The 19,378-nt window shown below is 35.8% G+C and overlaps 2 protein-coding genes across 4 annotated transcripts; one reads left to right on the plus strand and one right to left on the minus strand.

Annotated features, from left to right (window-relative positions):
• The first annotated feature begins 717 nt into the window (after positions 1–717).
• On the plus strand, positions 718–12,526 carry LOC112512615 (kanadaptin). Of its 3 annotated transcripts, XM_025118668.1 has the most exons (13): positions 1,077–1,168; positions 1,476–1,568; positions 1,696–1,781; positions 2,376–2,455; positions 3,351–3,406; positions 4,267–4,315; positions 5,050–5,196; positions 5,726–5,821; positions 7,527–7,640; positions 7,845–7,975; positions 8,894–9,135; positions 10,754–11,560; positions 11,979–12,526. In XM_025118668.1, exons 3-13 carry the CDS (start codon positions 1,715–1,717, stop codon positions 12,026–12,028), a joined length of 1,839 nt encoding a protein of 612 aa, XP_024974436.1. In that variant the 5' UTR covers positions 1,077–1,168; positions 1,476–1,568; positions 1,696–1,714; the 3' UTR covers positions 12,029–12,526. The 3 variants fall into 3 exon arrangements, with proteins under 3 accessions (XP_024974433.1, XP_024974436.1, XP_024974435.1); XM_025118665.1 differs by lacking the exon at positions 1,476–1,568 and having other exon boundaries at positions 718–1,168; XM_025118667.1 differs by lacking the exon at positions 1,077–1,168 and having other exon boundaries at positions 1,393–1,568.
• A 141-nt stretch (positions 12,527–12,667) lies between these two features.
• Positions 12,668–16,888, minus strand: LOC112512616 (alpha/beta hydrolase domain-containing protein 17B-like). Its single transcript, XM_025118669.1, has 6 exons — positions 16,232–16,888; positions 15,358–15,394; positions 15,032–15,268; positions 14,828–14,875; positions 13,578–13,996; positions 12,668–12,985 (listed from the first exon to the last, which is right to left on the minus strand). Exons 1-6 carry the CDS (start codon positions 16,537–16,539, stop codon positions 12,901–12,903), a joined length of 1,134 nt encoding a protein of 377 aa, XP_024974437.1. The 5' UTR covers positions 16,540–16,888; the 3' UTR covers positions 12,668–12,900.
• Positions 16,889–19,378: the final 2,490 nt, after the last annotated feature.

Raw genomic sequence — 19,378 nt, forward strand, 5'->3', positions numbered from 1 at the left:
AAATAACTAAAATACAATTATAATACTAATGCTTATGCATATAATAATAATAATAATAATAATAAGTATGAATATATCATTAATATATAATAATTAGAGCAGTGTATGCATTCAATGTCTAATAACTAGAGTTTTTTTTGGTTTGAAACTAACTGAAGGTAAACATAATCAAATACATGATAAACATCTAATTTAAAAAAAATAAAAAAATCTAAAATATAATTAGAATAGTCATTGAATTATAACATAACATTTAATTATTATATTAATAAAATGATATTATTAAACTAAAAATAAATTACTTTATTATTAAATTTAAATTAAATTATAATAAAAAAAATTGAATTAAAGGAATTACACAAAAATATGAACTTTTAGATAGTTAATTTGATACTAATATCGATATATTTTTTCAAATTTTTATCAGATATTCGAATTTATATTTTATTCAAGCTTTATCAAAATCACATAAACTGTATCATAATATTAACAGAAAACAAGAAATAAAAACAGAATACTAAAATTTAAAATATATATTACATAAATACCTTTTTAATATTTTATAATTTATTTTTATTTTTAAAAATTAAAATTAAACCATAAAAATAAAAAATAAAAAAGAATTATAAACTACAACCAAAATCACGAGGACGTGGAGACTAAAAACGGTGGGTATACGTACAACTGTTAATGCAGAGGTGTCTACAACTATCTATTTAAAGCGACGGTCATCGCCACCGCCTCCCGCCGCCTGAAACCCCAAAATGACGACCGACATGGGTCCTCCACCTCCCCGTAACCCTACAACCACCACTACCTCCGATCAAACTCAATTGACGGAAACTCCTACCAAAACAGTAGACGATATGAAGAAGACTCCTATGGGGCCTCCACCTCCTATCCCCTTGAATATCGAATCAGAGAAATCCGTACAACCTAAAGAACCACAGCTCCCTGAGGACTCTGCTGTCGCTACGGCTGATAATTCCACGACGGTTGAAGAGGCTGGTTTATCGGAGAGTAAGAAAGAAGAGCAGAAACCTTCGAGCAATGTTGGTAGTGGTGGATTAGCAGTTCCTTATACGATTCCGTCATGGAGTGAACCTCCGTGCCATAATTATTTTCTTGAAGTGCTCAAAGATGGCTCTATCATAGATCAATTTGATGTGTAAGTACTCTAAAATAGTAGCATAGCTCTCGCATTCATCAATCTGGTGTGTAGCTGTTCACTGTTCACAACTCTTTAAATTAACAAACTGTGGCTGTGTTCTCGTGTCATAATATGATTAACCATTGTAGTTGGCATGATAGTTATTTTGAGAAACTATAATTTTTACTAGAGAATTTCAATAGTTCTTGTTACATTCCATTTTTTATGGCTTAATTCTCTAGATCATGTTTGCATTCTGATAGTGGCATACCATTATGGATTGGAATTATACAATTCATGTTTAATGCTTCAACATATGCGCCAGAGGATGCAGACTGAGAGAGATTCTTGGGGCTGTGGTTTGGTTTGGAAGTGAATAAAAGGAATTTGATTAAAGTTATTCTTTGGGAATTTTGAGGTGATCTTTCTGGAAAAAGACTGGTTGACTAAAGTAGTCTCCTTCGTACGAATGTGTTATAGTTGCATTAAAACGTTTGCTCTGTCTATAGTTTTGATTTTTGTTGAGTTGTATTTGTATCATACAGGCATGAGAAGGGAGCTTACATGTTTGGGCGAGTAGATCTTTGTGATTTTGTCCTTGAGCATCCAACCATTTCTCGGTTTCATGCTGGTAAGCATAGCCATTTTTTCTGTCGTGCTCTGGAAATATAGCAAGCATTTGCTCATCATGGGTATGTACACAAATAAACGTAGGGGACCAACAAAGATAACAAAGTAAAGTCACTGATTCAGTTTCTAGATGATGACAAAGATATCGTAAATGAGGGTGGCAACTCTATAATGATGAAAGTGGATGTATAGATATCTAAACAACATTGATATAAATCATGGTTTGATGTACGAACAATGAGCATCTGTCTGCTAAATTTGACCTCCATGGAAATGCATATTATTTATCTTGGGGGGGGTAAAATTTTCTGCTGCATGTTTAGTGGTTCATCCAACTTACAGTTATTTGCATGCATAATGCTACTCACTTACATGTAAAACCATCAAAATATAGGATGTAGGTTTGCTTTATGAGTATGAAGAAATAAAATATGTATGGCATAAAGTTATTCATATTGGAATATATAATTTTGTCATAAATGTTGTTTTCATTCCTTTTTGTGCTTTTTCAATCCTTTATTAAGAAATTATTATGAGCTTAGTAATGTTTTTGACATCAGGATTTCAACTTAATGACATATTTTCTCTATGCTAGTTCTCCAGTTCAACAAATCTGGTGGTGCTTTTCTCTATGATCTGAGTAGTACACATGGGACATTCATAAATAAGAACCAGGTATTTTTTATTTCAAATTTGTATGTCAATGCTACTAGGTATTGCATGATGGGCATTCAAACATTCATTGTAAGCTCACATGCGGGGATATGTCTTCCCCAAATTATACTACTAGGACTACTATCTTCGGCAGTGTGTTGTTTGTCTTCATGCTTAGGCTACAAATTTAATTGCACTGGTTAGTGGGTTGTTCACTTGGACTGTGGAGTATAGGCGTGTCATAATGTGCGTACATGGAGCACATTTAATATGCCTTTTGTCAATTCTTTTGGATTGACTTGGGGAACATTTTCTGATGGAAATGCATTTTGTTGGAGGCACAGAAGGTTAAGCCATGTTTGAATTTGGAGAATTCTGCAGTCTGGTAAATTATACATTCTTACAGATCATGGCCCATATTCAGTAGTATCAGCTTTGCGTGTTTAAAATGTGTGATTTTGCTATTAATGCCGAAGAAGTAACGTTCCAGATTTGAAACTTTTTCTTACGTTATGTGATTGATCTTCAGGTCTTGGAGTGATTATCACCATAACCCCATCTTTTAAAAATTCACTAAGCAAATCATTAGTTTTCAAGTAAAGATATCATGATCAGTTACCATCAGTGAATTAAAAAAGGTGAGGTTACGCCGATTAAAAGGAATAGGGGTTCAGTTGTAATGTTGGGTCACTGATGGTACCTTTGTTCAAGCAGACATGCTAGTATAGTTGCATCTGTTACGACCTTTTTCATGGGTAAAACTCCATCTTTTTGCCTATTTGATTTTATCAAGAAATACTAGCAAAGTCATCTCTTACAATAGTTGAAACATTTGTGGCTCAGTTGTACATCTGTTTGCTGTAGGCGGTTATGTGAAATATCACTTCTTTATTGGTTGTCTCTTTTCAACATTTAGGTGAAGAAAAAGGTGTATGTGGAGCTGCACGTTGGTGATGTCCTTCGATTTGGCCAGTAAGATATCACGTTTGTTTTTATTTATTTATTGTGTCACTGTGTGTCAAGTTAGTCATTAGGTTACTCTTGCATGGCTTTGTATCATGGTTCTTAAAACAAGTTGTTGCTGTGCACATGCATTTATGTTTGACACGGGGTTAGACTCTTGCCATTCAAGGAACATCTTATGTTTGTTTGATTGCTGATTTGTCTAAGCTAATTCTATTGTGTTCACAGCTACCCATGTGGATTTTAATATGCTTTAAATATGCACTTGTCTTTAAAGTTCCTGTGATCTGGCTTCCCTTCTCTTCCTAGGCCTCGTCATGGCCCAGGAGTGAGGGTTGGGTATTAGTTATTTTTGTCACATGTTGTTCAAAACATTATCAATACAAATGACTTTAGTTTAAGATAGAACTAAGCTTATATATGAAAACTTGCAATCTACCACTCTTCTATTCTGGCTTTCGTGTTACGGGATAACTGGAATATATTTTGGTGTATTTGATGTCTATTTGACAACCCTGATTGTTCTGTTATTTGGATTTGACAATACAGTAATTTGATTGGGTTTTCAGAGCTGTTATTGTGCTCATATCCTAGACCTTTGCTATGGTATGGATTTTGAGTTCACAATTTTGTTTGGTTGACACAAACATTTCCATCTTTCCAGCTGCGTGCAACCAAATTGGGAATATGTTGTCTTTTATCACTTGTCTTTGAAGTATACTTACTAGCAATTTTTAGTTATTATCTTGTCTTCTAGATCTTTCTTATTTCCTTTGGGCGCTTCTTTCAATATTGTCTTCTTTTATATCTTTGATTTATCCCTAATGCTCATACATGTTCTTGCTTTTGCTTTTTTTTTTTGGGTACAGTTCATCTCGGTTGTACATATTTCAGGGACCACCTGACTTGATGCCTGCAGTAAGTTGCTTTAACTATTTACCCTATTCTTTCTTCACCAATGTTCAAAAAACCATTTTAGGCGGAGCTAGGCAGTTGAGTGACCGTCTAGCCTTAATTACCTAAGTGGGGATTAAGCAAAAGCATAAACAATTCATTTAGATATAGTTTTTTTTTGTAAGAACTAAATTTTTTGATGCAATACGATTTTGATACATAACTTATCTGAATGTCCATTTTCATTGGAATATTGTTTCAGTTACTTAAAAAAGATTGTAAAGATTGTCTTCAAGTACGCTTAATGCAACAATTAGTCGCTAACCGAAGTAGTGAGAGACACTTAACTCCTAGGCGACCAATTAAGTGGCTCTAACTAATTGGAGCAGTGGAGGCTGCTTAAATACTAGGCAGCCACTTAAGTGGTTGTAGCAGGGATTTCAGAACACAGCTCTCCACTCCCTCTCCTGATTGCTTCATTCACTAATAGTGTGTGTATGCGTAAGTTATCCAAACATTTTGATCATGTTACATTCTTATTGGAGTGAGAATAAAGCAATGTAGTCTTTAGTTTGTAATATGATGAACCAAGAAGTTTGTAACACCCTGAAGTGTGTGTTCAGTCTGCTGCTTCAGCCTGATCTCTACCTATATTTTCTCGATTTTCTATATATCTCATCCACTAGAAGCATTTTTTTCTCACTTGATTCATTGAATGCTTAGAGAAGTTAATCAAGGTTTTTTTTTTGTTGTACAAGGAAAAGGACTTGAAGAGTATTAGAAATCTTAAGATGCGAGATGAGAGCCGTGACATGGAAGCTTCGCTTCTACGAGCAAAAAGGGAAGCGGCACTTGCAGATGGTATCTCATGGGGCATGGATGAGGATGCTGTTGAAGAAAATGAGGTTTAAAAATTTTTACATCGCCTTTAGGATTGCTACTTGTTGCATTGGATAGTTCTGGGTTCTTGTTATGTAGAACTATCTAGCGGAAGTTTTGTGTTTATTCTTCGCTGGAGTTGGTTTTTATATCATTTTTAGAGTTCAAAATCAACGTATGATGGAGCACCATATCAATTTCAAGGTTAAAACTTTAGCATCTTTGGGTGCAATTTTTGTTTAAGCATATAAAGAACTGTGGATTCTTCTTCTGGACATTAAACACATGCTAGTAGTCTGAGAGGGGAGGATAAGTTCATGTAGGTGAAATAGGAAACTTAAAGATATTTGGGAACGATGATAAATACAAATATATATAGAAAAGCTCCCTAGTTCTGACAAATGCTATGCTTATTCTCTTTTGCTCTGATCCATACAGCTTTGAGATGACTTAGTAGTTGCTATGAAATTGGGTTGAGTAAAAGTTGTTATATGAATTTTTATCTGTATGGCCTTTATATTGGAAACTGAGTAACTAAACTGAACTATATGTTAGGATGACCTTGAAGAAATAACTTGGCAAACTTTCAAAGGACAGCTTACAGAGAAGCAGGAGAAAACCCGAGAAAAAGTTTTGAAGAGGCTTGAAAAGGCAAGTACTTAATCCATGTTTTCTTTTCCCTTCCGCCTGTCTGTTTTAATCTGGTCTTTCCTTTTTCTTCTCCCTCCCCCCTTTTCATTTTCTTTATTGCATGTATATTGACACATATCAAAATCAGCATAGTAAACCTCTGCCTTTAATGCCAAACTTTAATAGATACATTCAGCCTTGAAGCTTTTTAAGGGAACATAAGGTGGTAAGGCCTTGACTGTAAAGAAAATTAGACAAGTAAGGTTTATTGCAACTAAATTAAAGTCTGGTGTCAGGAATTTATATAATAACTGCAGATATATATACTCGAGAAGTAAATAGTTGGCTGATGTCCAACCAAAAGATACTTCTGTCAATCATGAGCAGCGTCTTTCCCATAATCGATCTTTAGGACCTCCAAATGATTCAAGGAAAATTCTTTCTGCTCATATGGCTAATAAAGAAGTTTTCAATCAATACTGTACACAAACAGCCAGCAAAACCAAGTAAACATATTCTAAAATAACTTGACACACTATTTAAAGGATCATACACTGACTGAAGGGAGATTCGCTAGTTAATGGAATTTGTATTTTTATCAACTACAGGAACAGAACTTAGTCCTCTGAATCATGAATCTTCGATTTTTTTACATCTGTGGTCTCAAATAGTCAAATAGATATTGCATGCACTAATTTTCTTTTCTAGTTTCAAGATCAATGCAATACTTCGCAAAGAGGCTTGTGCTGGAGAGTGCTTAGATGTCTAAAACCTTTATAGCTAAATTCTAATTGTTTTGTCCTTGTAAACTTTCGGAAGCACGAGCCAGCTTGGTGAAGATTTGAGGCTGTGTGACTTAGAGAGCTCGAGTATGGGAGAGATCACAAACTGATCTCTCTTTCTGTCTGCTAGATGAGCTGGGAATTTGCTTCCGTAAGTCTGGCTAGAACTTTCATGCATTGTTCTTGTAGCTTATACTTCTCTCCCCCTTCTAATCCACCTTAAGAGCCATTATAGTTTAGAACCAAAACAAGTTACAAAGCCTTCTGGTTTGCCATGTTGGAATGAACTCATTATTATTGACTGGTCATAATACATAACTCATCTGGATTTCCAGCAAACACTATTGTAAGATCCTACATTGGCTGGGGAGGGGAAGAAAAGTTGCCTTATAAGGGACTAGATACCTCCTCTATAAGATGTGTTTTAAAATTGTAAGTCCAGGTTTGGACAAAGCGGACAATATCTGGTACGGTTGCCTTGGAGGATACAACTCTATCCTCATAGTTTGACTCAGCTAGTTAATCGCTCTTGGCAGGTCCATAATAGACAATCTCATTTCCATTATTGTGATAAACTACTCTTTTGAAATGAAATTGATCTTCCAACATTTTAGGTAATCAAACAATCAGTTGATAAACCTTTTATTTTGGAGAATTTGACTTCTTAATTAAATATTGTATATAAGTTATAACCAAAGTTATTCGAAGCATGGCCTCAGGTCGAAAAGTTCCACCTGACCATAAGATGGTGAAGCCAGCAAAAGAGTGAATACTCTAAGTTACAAGTGGTATCAGCAAAACCGTGAAGGACAGGGCACCGTTTTGCCTAGTTCTACTGCTAAGTTACATTCTATTCTGTTTATGTTTCTATGTGAACATCTTGCACAATAGCTTAATCTTTGATCATTACCTTGCTTTTACTAAACTGCATCAATGGCCTCCAGATCGCTAATATGAAGAAGGAAATAGATGCTATTCGTGCGAAGGACATTTCCCAAGGTGGTTTAACACAAGGACAACAGACTCAGATAGCTCGTAATGAACAGAGAATGGCCCAGGTATAAAACTATCCTATCATTCTTGTTCTTTATTTTCTCTTTTGAATATTTCTACAATTTTATTCTCATGGATCCTTGGAGTTGTTGTGGGACGGACAACTAGTTTGTACCTAGTTTGTCTTTTGGTTTCCCAACCTTTTTTTTATGATTTGGCTTTGTTATTTCTTTGGTATTTACTGAATGGTTTTTGATGAATTTGATTAGGTTGCAGAAGAGCTCGAAAACCTGGAGGAAACCTTAAATGAAAGTATACGTGAAAGTATGGGTGCACGTATTGGTAGGGTGCATGGTAAGAAGAAAGGAGCAACTGAGGATGATGAAGATGCATATATGAGGTATTTCACTTAAAATTTTAAAAATATAGTTCCTTGGATAGGGTGTGTTTGGTGCAAAGGACATAACAAAACAGGGATCACTGTTCCATATTTGACAGGACTTTTATGTGGAACTAACTGGAACAAAGTGGAAAAACAGGTGTGTTTCACCCCTCCCCAGGAATAAGGTGGAACAGACCTATATTTTACCAATATAACCTCAAAATAAAACATAATTCTCTTCTAAAACATCAAATATGCCTCCCTTTACATTTATTCATTATTTAAATTTTATTTATTGTATTTTATGCTCTTTAAACTTTTAGTTTACTAAATATTACTTTGTACGGTTTCTATATTTTGGTTAATTTATGTAGTTTATTAAATATTAATAAGAATAATACATATAGAAAAGGTATAAAATAAAAATTGGAAACTACATAAACTTTCTATTTTGGTGTCATTTTAATCATCTTGACGGAAACTTCATAATGATATATTTTGTTCTAAATTTTTTTTTATTATAATTTAATAATTACATAAATTAATCAACATATATAAAAGATATAAACAAGTCATTAGTGGTAAATTGGTCATTTTACCTATTCTGATTTTATCTGTCCTGTCTAGTTGTGTCTTACTGAATGCCGAAGAGTTGTTCAGTTCTGCCTGTCTGGATACCAAACGCACCCTGGATATCTGAGAACGTCAATGACACAGCAAAACTCATTTTTAACCATGTGTATGTTTGTTCTGCTACGCTTATGTTGAATCTGCTCTCTCTCAATAACAAACCATTACATTTTGATTACTCATTGGCTTGAATGTGGCAAACCGTGAGCATGCAGTGTTTGCGATGATTTGAATATTTCTTTCCCACCACTTGTTACACTAATATTTAACTGACCAGTTATTCTTTTAAACAATACAATACGCCAGTGATGAAGATGAGTTCTATGATCGAACAAGGAAGAAACCGTCTAAACAGAAGGGTGCAGAGAGCCAGTCAATTGAAACAGCAGATTCTCTTCTGGACAAGAAAGATGCCATCAATAGAGAAATTGAAGAAAAGAAGAAGTTGCTTGTCGATGAGAAGAACAGAGTGATTGCTGACAGCGAGGATGTGGGTGAAGCTGGAGACGTATTGGATGCATTCATGTCTGGACTATCGTCTCAACTAGGTTTGTACTCTATACCTGCATTAGTTTTCTAGAGGAATCATCGTCTTCACTTTTATACTGTTCCAATTGCAAAGTAGACACCCTCGACCCTCGTTTAGCAAGAATTGCAAACTCGTTTTTAGACTTGACTGTAGCAACATGTCCACAATACCCTCTATGGAAGCAAATATTGTTCCCCAAACTGAATGCCTAAAATCATAACGGTTATGATGGGGGCACATTAGTAATTTGACCCAAAAAATATCTTCCCTTGAAAATAGGTTTTATATATTTAAGACATCCCTGAGGGTCTCTTTTGGTTTGGGGGGTTTAGTAGGATTTGGAATTGAATTCCATTCAAATCATGTGTTTGGTTTGGAGGAAGGTTCGGATTTTGAAATTCTGGGATTTCAATGAAATTCCACAATCGATGGATTTAGAAATCCCTTGGAGATGGTTGTCATCTCAAATCCAAATCCCATGGATTTCAATTGTTTTCATCACATTTCAACCCCACCTCTTTCATTAAATCTGCCCTAATCCCTCCATTGCCTCCAAACAAACAAATTGTTTATAGAACACACAAATATTTATGGAATCCCACAATCATTTTCTCTTTTGGTAAATTAAATGGTTATACTTGAGAAAAAGAAGAGATCTTTCGTCTTAAACTAGCTTGAGGTGATGTTATAGGTCAAGCTGATCTGGGATAAATAGGCATTGTATGGCAGTACATGCTATCTTTCTTGAATTCTGTTTACCTAAAAAGATCGCCATTCTTTTATCAAATATTCAGTGCCCAGGATATATTGGGATCGTTTGGTTTGGTCAAAATACGTCTTTGCTTTCTGAAGAATCATGTTTACATCAATCTTTCACTGCTTATCACTATGGGTGCGTTTGGTATCCAGACAGGATAGCATACGACATTGACATAACAAATGTTGAGCATTTGGTAAGATAGAACTGGACAAAACAGAACAGATAAAATGATCAATTTAACTTGTTTATATTAGTTATATATTTTGATTAATTTATTAAATTATAAGAAAATAAATATTTTTATAACAAAATATATCATTAGAAAGTTTTCATCAAGGGGATTAAAATGACACCAATATAAAAAATTAATGTAGTTATCAGTTTTTTATTTATACCTTTTCTGTATTATTTTATTATTATTAATATTTAATAAATTACATAAATTAACCAGAATATAGAGACTGTATAAAAATAATAATTTGAGGACAATAAAGTGAAAGTTTAAAGAGCATAAAATACAATAAATAAAATTTAAAAGAGCGAATGATGTAAAGAGGGAGGCGCATTTGATGTTTTTGTAGAGAATTAAATTTTATTTTGAGCTTATATTGGTAAAATATAGGTCTGTTCCACCTTGTTCCATATGGGGGGGGTGGAGCACGCCTGTTCCACTCTACATAAAAGTGCTGCCAAACATGGAACCGCAATCCCTGTTTCTTCTGTCCAGTCGAGTGTACCAAAAGCACCCTATATGAATAGTCGTACTGTTTGCCAACACTTTTTTGAATTGCTTCTTTATATATTCTTTATTAAACACGAACTTAAAGAAATATTCTCCTTCCTATTGGCTCTGCTCATTCTCTTTCTGGTATTACAGTGCATGACAAAACAAACTCACTCCAGAAGGAATTGGACGAGCTGCAATCAGAGCTGGAACGAGTTCTATATCTGCTTAAGATCGCCGATCCTGCGGGCGAAGCCGCTAGAAAACGAGAATCCGTTGCAGGTGATGGAAAACCAAACATACCCAAAATCCCAGTTGTAAAGAAACCATCCGTAGAGAAGCATTCACGACACAAAGTGGAAGAAACCGCCCAAAAACAGGGTACTACCAATATCACTACAATATCAAACACGGGCCCCGACCACGAGTCAGCTGAGGTTGTAACAAAAGCTACGGAAACAAAAGCTACTGTATACACCGTTACTAAGCCCCAATGGCTCGGGGCTGTGGAGACCAAAGAACCGAAAAAGGCCCAAGAGGCACCTATGGTTGTGGTGGAATCCGAACAGTTTGTAGATTATAAAAACCGGAAGGAGGTTTTGGGGAAAAAGGAGAATGCACATGTGAATGAGGACTCGGAGCTCGAAAATGCAGCACCTGGTTTGATTATAAGAAAGCGAAAACCGGTTGAGGAGCCGGAAAACGTTAAAGTTGGAGATTCGGATTCAGTTAAGTCGTCTGTAGGAGTAGATATCGCAGCAGAAGATGCTGTAGCGCTGCTGTTGAAACACACAAGAGGAATTCAAGCGTTAGATGATGAAGATAGCCATGGCGGCGGTGAGGGTGGTGCAGCAGATAACCAAGGAAAGAAAGGAAAGAAGAAGGCGAAAAAGGTGATTGGTCCCGAAAGACCATCTTTTAATACCGAACCTGATTACGAGTCCTGGGTGCCTCCAGAAGGTAAGTTCTTCCCCCTAATCATATTGGTTGTATGGCAATAACCGATAAGACAATTGTTGGTTGATAAGTTAGCTAATAACTAGTTTATGATTGGTAAAACCTGGTATAAGCTAGATGACGATATAAAATGACTTAAAAGTACTTGTTCAAAAAACTAGTTGAAAAAAAGATAAAGGGCATACTTTGGAGGAAAAATAAGTGGGAAAAAGCCTATGGAACTTATTGAAATGCTGCTTGAAGTAACGTTTCAAAAAACTAGCTTATTAGGCTTTTTCAGTAAGTAGTGTTTCAAAAAGCTGGCTATAAGCTAGTTTATGGCTAACTAGAGGGGACTTTTTCAATAAGGTCAAAAAATAAGCTAGCTTATGGTTGTTAAACATCGTGGCGTTTTTTATTCATGATCTATCTCTTGCATCAGGTCAATCTGGTGATGGACGGACCTCATTGAATGATCGTTTAGGATACTAACTACAAATGGTATTATTCGGCCACTCCCATGTCGTTTGCAACAATAGAAATAGCATCCTTGCTATTGCTGCTACTGTTACTGATACCGATACTGCAATGGTGATGTGGAATGAGAGTTTCATCGGTTTATTATTTCCCTTAAAAGAACGTTAGCCAGTAGTAGCATTTGTGTATACTAACGAGAGCAGGACGAAACCATCTCACTGCATCAACCAAAACCTCTTCCGGTGGATTTAGGATTCGAAGTTATCGTGCAATATTTTTCTCGCATTTTGGTAAAAGATGTGGTTTATGGCGAGTTCTCCCAAACTCTACTCTGTGTGGGATTCACTGGTTCCTTTAGTTGGCGAAAATTCTTCTGTATGGGATATAGGTTAGGACCCTGCCTCTGTGTGGGATTCACAGGATATACACCCTGGTTTTATTTTGTGTTGTGTGGGATTCACTGGTTCTTTTGGTTAGGGCTTGTTTGTTAGCAGTTTAATGGAACTCATGGCTTATTCGGTCAGCTTACATGACAGTCTGGTAGTGGCTTAATGATATAGAAAGTGACTTATTTAGCAAAACAATCTTATAACAAAGTGAGAATTTTGCATCAGCGTTTTGTATTGTATCTTGCGAAAAACTCGAAATCTTTACTTTTTTAGAACCAAATTAGAATGTTATTCAATCATAATGACATAGAGAAGCAAGAGCTATAAATATTTATTTGGTTTGATCAAATCAATACGCTACACGGTCCGCCTACTTCAATCGATTTCTCAAGTAAATAATAACTCATGTAATTTCCCGCAATCCTATCTTTACTCATACGCCCGGAAAATTTCACTACAGTTGCTGTCATCTCCGATATCCACCAGAAACAACCGACATTATGATCTTCCTACCCCTGTTGCTCCATTTGGCTTGAAACAATCGATATTGCACAAGACCGCCGAACGCATCATACCTCCAAACCTGCCATCAATCCTTAGAATAGTCAAAAATGACCAAAGAGTCATCGATCCATTGATACTGGGTTATCGGTAGATCCCAGTCTCTCTGAGGATGCGGTTGGTATGGACAGGACAGGACATGACAGGACTGGACTTTTTAGCGTTTGGTAAGACAACAATAAAATGACCATTTTTCACCTTGTTCCATGGGATGAGAATGATACAAGTCTGTTCCGCTTTGTTCATGTATATCCCATATAAAGTCATGTTAAACATAGAACAATGATCCTTCCCTGTTCTATCATGTCCAGTATACCAAATGCACCCTGAAAGTCATAGGTTCAAGCGGCTTAAACCTAAGGGAGAGTATGTATGCAGAAAAAAAAAATCTAAGTCTAAGCCATACCCACGGGCCAACTTTTTCTCAAAGTTCAGTCAAGCCCGGCCTGAAAAGCCCGATTGGGCCCTCTTTCAACCCCAGAGCCCAGCCTGGGGCCCAGACTTTTTTGTTTACCGAAAAACAAGCTTCCGGGCTATATACTAAGGAGTGAGTGTCGTGAATAAACATTATATACTTAGAAAGAAGTAAGAAATGCGGTGAAATGTAACCCAACCGGTCGATGCTGTTTCTTGCTTTCTCGGGTTGGTCAATGGCATTGGTTGACTTCCCGACATGTTGCTCCGCGTTCTTCTTTGACTTTTCTCTTCGGTCAACGCTCGATCTTGATTTGTCTCTACAGTCCACACTCGGCCTCGAGTGGTCGGGTCGATCCGTGCTAGGTCTCGGTTTATCTCGACAATCGGTACTAACCCGGTGTTTATCACCATGATCCACAAGGGGCCCGGATAAGTTCTTCAAGCGGCCCGATTTCTCAACGGCCGATATGAATTTCTTAAGATGTCTTATGTATTCTGGGTAGAGCTCCAAATCACAGTGATTCCCACCTTTCACCCATAATGGTTCATATTTCTCTACACAAAGCTCCCAAAGCTCCTTACCATGAGACCAATCCACAACATCATCTGCAGTTCCCTACATCATATCGATAGCGGTACGCATTTTATATACTCCGAATCACCATAAAACCACATCACGACAACGGGAGAAAAGATGCATGTTTGAAATGGCAAATTCGTGGTACAGGGTTCAAGGCCGTTTCTGGGAGAGTCTAGCTTTTAACGAGCTACTCGAGCTCGAGTCGATCTCGAACAGAAATAAAGCTCGCTTAACTTAACGAGTCAGAGCTCCATAATACCAATGTTCGACTCAACTCGTGCGAAACCTCGATTGAACTTTAAGAAATCGAGCCATTTGTGCATATATTTTTTGAGTCAAACATATTTATATGTTTACAAATTATATAATTAAATAATATAATAATCATGGAGCTCGAGCAAATAAATCTCGAGCTCGAGCTCATAAATGAGTATCGAGCTCGAGCCCAAACATTGGATAAAATGGCTGATAAACTAGTCATGTTTGGTAAAAAAAATATCTGAAAAACTAGATGAAAATATAAAATGATCTAAAAGAACAGGGTTTTTTTGTCATTTTTGTAAAATGTAAAATAAACCAAGCACCCTCTTCATTTTGGTGAAGTTTGAACACTTGACAGCCTGAGAGGCTAGGCTCTACCAGTAACCCAGATACTGCTAGATCCTTTCTTTCCTTAACGATGTTTTTTTACAAAATAGCAGCATCAACAATGGATGTAAGCATATTACTTAACCATGTTCAGCTACATTTCGAGCGTGTGTGTGTGTGTGCATGCGATTATCAATCTTAACATGAACTTGTCCCAGATAAACGACAACATACGCAGGAACTTTCAAAAATCGAAGCAAAGGGATATCGAACACTTACATGAATTACCAAAACAGGACACCGGACTAACGTTATCTTGTCAATGTTCTGCATCAAAACCAAATATAATTCATCGATAAGTAAATCATCTCCACAAACACAAAACAATGATAATGTAACTGGCAGATAAACTAGTCATGTTCGGTAAAAACGAGCTAATATGTTCAATAAACTGCCAAACATGGCCTAAATAAGAGAACGAACCTTGTATATATCGAACCAATATGTTCGTTTCACAGGATACATGACTCTGAGTCCCGACAAGATCGGGCTATGAAGAACAACCGCCCTTAATCTCGATAAACGTGACGCTAAATCTAGCGTCGGTCCACTGCCAACGGATTGGCCGTACAATATAATGTCTTCTTCTTTTGCACCATAAGTCTCTAAAAGACATCTATACACAGCTTCTACGTCGGCATAGGTGTTGTGCTCGGTTGGCTATGATAAATAATCAAAACATGTATAGTTTAAAAAAAACCGTCTCATTATCATGCACACTTTTGATTTACGGTTTAGACAATATTTACCTTGCCGGAAGACCGCCCATACCCAGTGTAGTCGTACCTGAACATTGAGCGGAAAAAACACACGTTTTCTAACCGTTAAACAATTGAAACTCGAATTTAAAATACAAATAAATAGAACATCAATTCACATTCCCACTTGAATGTTGGTGATTCTAGTGTTATCAAGCATTTTGGTGTAATTGTGATTCACGAGAAATCACCTAGAGGAAAAGGCATTCATAACGTGAGCTAGAAGGTGCGGAGTGCATACTCACAAATGCTATAAGGCGGGGGTCAAGGGGGCTGTGCCCCCTTCAGGGTCGAAGGGGCAGACCCCTCTACAGATTTTATAAAGAAGATTGCTTTGAAGATTTGAGATTCTGAACATTTCGAGTGAAACTCAAAAGGTTAGAATCCTTTTGCAGCCCTTCATCAACTAAGGATCTTAAAATCACATATATGTACACCCTGGTAACCGTTCATCTGGAAGTATGCACATGTGCATAAAAACCAAGAAACAGCTTCAATTACTCGTATGCACATATACATGTACAGATGAATGGTTACCATCTGGGGGGATGTTCAAATGGTTGTATCAAATTCAGAGGTCACAGAAAGTAGCAGAGATTCATTAATGGACATATATGGCAAAAGTTTGACATCTCTAAAAAGTGATAAAAATGTCATATTTCAAAATTGAGATGATCAGATAGCGAAATCATCAAAAATTTATACCAAAAAACCCCAATCTGATCCTCACAAAACCATACCACAATCCAATTTCCAAATCCTTCCAACAGATAATGAGAATTTAATCATTCAAAAGCTGGAAAAAAAACCCTAGATTTCAGATGCGATATAATCGGAGGTAAAAATTAGGGGAATTGAGACTCACCCCATCAAGTTGACTCGGAGATGAAGACTGAGTTCGCAAAACAACTCGTACATCTGACCCAGATCAGCAGCGTTGCCGTGAGAATAAAGCACCGTCAACGACGCCATCGGATTCTTAACATACACCGCCACAATCTCCGTCCCTCTCTTCGTCTTCAGCTTCAAAACGTCGACGTTCTCCCTCTCCGGCACATCCGTCATCCTCGACGTCTTCCCACCGCTAGATTCGTCCACCACCACCCTGTACGACGGCGGACTCGGCGGAAAAAACGCAAACTTCGCCGCCATCGACGATGTGACCGTCCCCATCTCCGATCAAACTCCGATTACCACTATTTCAACTATCGGAAATTTCAAAAAACAGGTATGAAATTGGTTTGAAAAGATCGAAGTGCAGTGGGAGTATGTGATTTAAATGGGATTAATTTATTAATTAATGATTGAAAAAGCGATTGTCGACTTGGAAACCAGCGATGGAAGTGAGGCACACAGTGAGTGTGAGTGTGTGTGAGGGATTTCCGGCGTCGAAGATGAAAGGGTGGCACGTGTGAATTAAATTGCTGCGGAGAGAATGTCATGATGTAGTGAGGTTGCACGGAAAGTGCATGCAACCTTGGTGTCTTTGACCAGTGTATTTTTGATACATTTATTTGGTATATTGGACATGACATAACAAAATATAAATCAGTGTTTTATGTTGACATGATCTTTTTTATCTAGAACAAAATGGAACAGTTGATTTATATATCTGTTTTATGAAATAGGGTGAAACAGACCTATATTTTACTAATATAACCTCAAAACAAAATTTAATTCTATTCGAAAACATCAAATACGTATCCATGTTTATATTTTATTCATTCTTTAAATTATATTTATTGTATGTAATATTCTTTAAACATTTACTTTAATGTCTTAAACATATTATTTTTATAAATTTCTTGTATTTTGATTAATTTATGTAATTTATTAAGTATTAGTAATAAAAATAATATAGATATTGTATAAAATAAAAATCAAAACCATATAAACTTTTTATTTTTGTATCATTTTTATCGTTTTGACGAAATTTTCTGATGATATGTATTGTCATAAAAAATATTTATTTTTTTATAATATAATGAATTACATAAATTAATCAAAATATGTAAAAGATATAAACAAGTCATCAAAGGTAAATTAGTCATTTTATCTGTTCTCTTTTGTCCAATTCTGTCTTACCAAATGCTAGATAGATATTTCATGTCTGTCTAGATACCGAACACACTCTAATATTATTATACGATTCTTTAAATATCAGATGACCGATTTTGTATAATTAATTTGATTGTTGACGATAACATACTCGTTAAAGGGCAGCTTGCAAGCGTGAATTGGATTGCAGCTTATTTTCTTTGGAGATTTAGAAACTCTCGAGCCTTTAAAGGGGTCAGTTCAAGCTTTGATCTCTTGGATGACATCAAAGTCAATCTTTCAATTACATTTCCTCAATGTGCAATTCTTTATCGATTTCTCGGGTTTCTTGGTTCCACGCCCCTTTTGCTGCGATCGTTTGAGCGCCCTTCTTCTGGCTTTAGTTTTAGTCTGTTGTTTTTTTGTCTAGTTCCTAGTCCTCTTTTGTTTCGGTTTCTTGTTGGGTCTTGGAGCGTTTTACTATTTCTCGTAGATCCCCTCACCGTCTTTTTTGTTTTTCCTCTTTCTTTAATAAAATTTAGAGTATATTGTGATTTTTTGTTCTTGTGGTTTCTTGGTAATTTCGATTCCCGTTGATGTGGTTTAGAAATGGCGATTTTCGTACCTACGATTATCAACTTACTGCTATTTTTATCCCTGGACTAATTCCCATCTTTTAAGTACAAGAGACCAAAACAGTAAAAAATTGTAAACCAAAAGGGCTGCAACAACAATAAATTGTAAATTATAAGAATGAAAATATCAGTGAGCTATACAACCTATGAATGAAAACCATATTTTCTAAATCGTATGAACGAAAATTACAATTTTTAACAAACGATCACAGATATTTTTATCAATTACTTTTCTGAGTAGTTAAAAATTTATCAAACCAACTTTGTATTGAATTATTACTAAAAACATCTATCACCCAACTCATTTAAGACATTTATTACTTTTATTTAATATTTAAATGGGTCCTGTCTCTGTTTCATAACACATGGGTACACAAGAATTTGTGGTGACAAAAATGTATATATCTATTAAAAGAAAAAACTAAGAGAATTAAGGTGGTATCATGAGAATTGAGTATTGAGGTGGTGATGAATTGTGGTTGAGTTTGAGGTATTTCACATCGATGAAAGATTGAAATAAGAAGGCGTGTGTAAGAAAGAATGATGAGAGTCATTGTTTCAACTCATGAGGCTTGGCTTATAAGGTTATCTTATTTGGATGACTCTATCTTTTTAAAAATCATGAAATAACTCTGAAAAATGATTCTTCAGACTTGAATTTAGAAATGAAACTATATCAATAATTAGCTAAAATGAAGTTAACCCTAGAGTAAAATTATATGTGTTATTTTGAACAAATATAGACATATTTTTGGCAACAAAAAAAAAACCTTTTATAGCCGACATGTTAACCAACAAAACTCGTCTTACTGAACTCCTTGACAACATCAGCAAGTAAAAGTTGAAAGCTGTCACGATAAGCTGAAAGATGTCTCTTCAGTGATAGATGAAAACTGTCACGATAAGCTGAAAACACAAGTTGAAGGTTGTCAGCAATAACCTGTCAGATTAGCTGCAGGCTGTCAGTGATAAGCTGTCAGCGATTAGCTGAAAGCTGTCACAATAAACTGAAAACACAAGCTAAAGGCTGTCAGCAATAAGCTGTTAGATTAGCTAAAGGAAATTAGACTGAACTAAATCCCGTTTAGTAGGGAAATCGGTTAAACCACAATAAAAAAAGATACATTTTTAGAGGAATAGATGTCAACCAAATATGCTTATTTGAACCACTAATGTAAATTGTGTCTAGATACATGTTTAGACGGGAAAATAAGATAATCGACTCACCAGAAGATGACACGTGTCACCCAAGTTACTTATTTATTAGGTGTATATATATATATATATATATATATATATATATATATATATATAGAAGAACCAAGAGGTAATTAGGTGCA

This window comes from Cynara cardunculus (genome assembly GCF_001531365.2).
Source record: "Cynara cardunculus var. scolymus isolate 2C chromosome LG 5, CcrdV1, whole genome shotgun sequence".
Lineage (NCBI taxonomy): Eukaryota > Viridiplantae > Streptophyta > Magnoliopsida > Asterales > Asteraceae > Cynara > Cynara cardunculus.